General features: G+C 46.3%; 1 protein-coding gene across 1 annotated transcript in view; it reads left to right on the top strand.

Moving 5' to 3' along the window:
* The window catches only part of NSMCE4A (non-SMC element 4 homolog A (S. cerevisiae)), a 13,854-nt gene that overhangs the window by 2,085 nt on the left and 9,728 nt on the right, over nucleotides 1-2,041 (top strand). Inside the window, exon 3 of the mRNA XM_012642380.1 lies at nucleotides 1,850-1,980. Coding sequence (XP_012497834.1) covers nucleotides 1,850-1,980 — 131 coding nt within the window. The remainder of the gene's footprint in view (nucleotides 1-1,849; nucleotides 1,981-2,041) is intronic.

The raw sequence follows: 2,041 nt of genomic DNA on the forward strand, positions 1-2,041 counted from the left end.
CAGAGCACTGAACTCCAGACCATGCAGGCTTTAAGCAATAACCTTAGTTTGAATTAAAGCCAGTGGTAGTGGTAGCAGTGGTCTGTCCAGTGACGTGGGGGTATTCCCTGAAGTGGGTGCTGGGTCACAGAGCCCTGGGACAACTACCCAGACCACTGTCCCCTCCAGGTCCCTAACAGGTCTGTGGGACTAGAAAGCGGGAATCCAGACTGTGGTAAAAAAGAGTCAACAGAATCACCACGATTCCTCATATGGTTTGAGGACCAGAACATTTATTTCTAGTCATTTCCTGGTCTGGCTAGTGGTTTAAATCTTGTCTCCTTTTACCACTTTATATGTGCACTCTGATCTGTGTCTTTCACACCCCTGACCTCGGCTGCCTCACCGTGCTCTGTCTTGGTGTGCCGCATTTGCTAAATCGCACCAAAACCTTCAGGAACCAGGCCTTCCTCTTTCACCTGGTTAAATCCCTCTCCTGTCCTCTTAAGCTCCTTCTTCCCTCCCCAACCTCAGTCCCCAGCCAGTCTCCTCACTGTCACTCTCGACTCAGTCACTGTAATTCGCTCTTTCTCCACGCATCATTTTTCAGCCGCTTTCAGTGTTTAAAGCAAAATTATTCACTCAGTGGGGCCCTAGGAGTTGCTCAGCAAACAGAATTCTAGATGCTTGTCATTTGTGGATTTGATGGTCTCAGTTTTAACTCTTCAGAGACCTTAAAGCCACCATGACATGGTATTTGCACTTTTCATGTGGTAAGTGCCGCAGGCTGATGGCCCAGGGAGTTCTACAATAGAGCCCAGTGATGAGTCCACCTGGTGACCAGCATCTGCATCTGCTTTGCTCTCTTACTCACTGTCACCTCCACAGTGATTCTTTGAAATGATTAAAAACTTCCTTCGAGAACAAAACTGACGGCTAAGGCAAAAACTGGAGTCAACAGTTCTCTGGCCGAGCCTTTGCTGTTTTTGTGAGGATTATTTAGGAAATTGGTGATTCAAATGAAATGGCTGTGAGGAGCAAGCTGGGCACAGGCGTGTCTGTGTTTGAACTTTGCTGTGTTTGCCTCTTCTTGGCTTCCTATAGAGTTCTCCTTTGCAGATGTTCCCAAACCATTTTTTCACCCTTTCTGTCACCTTCAGGGTCTGATTAAGCCAACCCCCACAGCACTGCTGTTTCTTCCAGTCTACCCCTTCTTCATCCCTCAGACTTCTGTCTCTCCCAGGAGCATCCTGCTTTGCCTGCCACTTCCCTTCTCCTTTTATTTAAATCTTCTTCTCTTCCGTAGCTTACCTAATTCCTGTGTCCTCTGTCCAACCTTTTTTGAGCATCCATCCTCAGGGGTCAGTACCCTGCCACCCACTGGCTGTGCAGCCGGGCAGAGGCGTGAGTTTTCTGGTGGCTGCCCAGCACAGAAACATTATTTCAGCTGAGCCTCCTTGGTGACTTACCTATTGCTGTTCCCAAACCACGAGGCTGAGCCCAGGGCCTTCCACGTAGTGGGCATGTGATTTTGACTTAGCAATTTGCGTCAGAGGGAAAAGCAAGTATTAGACATGATAGAGTTTGTTAAACTGGGTTATTAAAGAGATTGTGGTTCAGGAGTAATCAGGTAACAGGAGTAGGGAACCAGAGAGAAAACTAGCTTTTAGGAAGACTGGTTGGCTTTGAGTAGAGATTTTGGCGAGTTGGGCAGGGGACCCAGTTTTGGGAGGAGACGGATCGGTTTTTCAGCCTATTGAGATTTTTTTAGCCAAATGAGAAATCCTAGTAAGGAGGTGGAAATTTAGGGGAAATATCAGTGGATAATGTGTATTTTGCAATGTGTATGTTTTCCTTCTTTTTTGAATAGTGTCCCGAGCAAGAGAAGCAGTCCTAGACGCCCACTTTCTCGTTTTGGCTTCAGATTTGGGCAAAGAGAAAGCAAAGCAGCTGCGCTCCGATCTGAACTCCTTTGATATGTTACGATATGTTGAAACTCTAGTAAGTTCAAAGCTACAGAATCTTAATAAAAATGTTTGTCTGTCATGCATTGTATAATTAT

Source organism: Propithecus coquereli, unplaced genomic scaffold (assembly GCF_000956105.1).
Source record: "Propithecus coquereli isolate 6110/MARCELLA unplaced genomic scaffold, Pcoq_1.0 Scaffold179, whole genome shotgun sequence".
Lineage (NCBI taxonomy): Eukaryota > Metazoa > Chordata > Mammalia > Primates > Indriidae > Propithecus > Propithecus coquereli.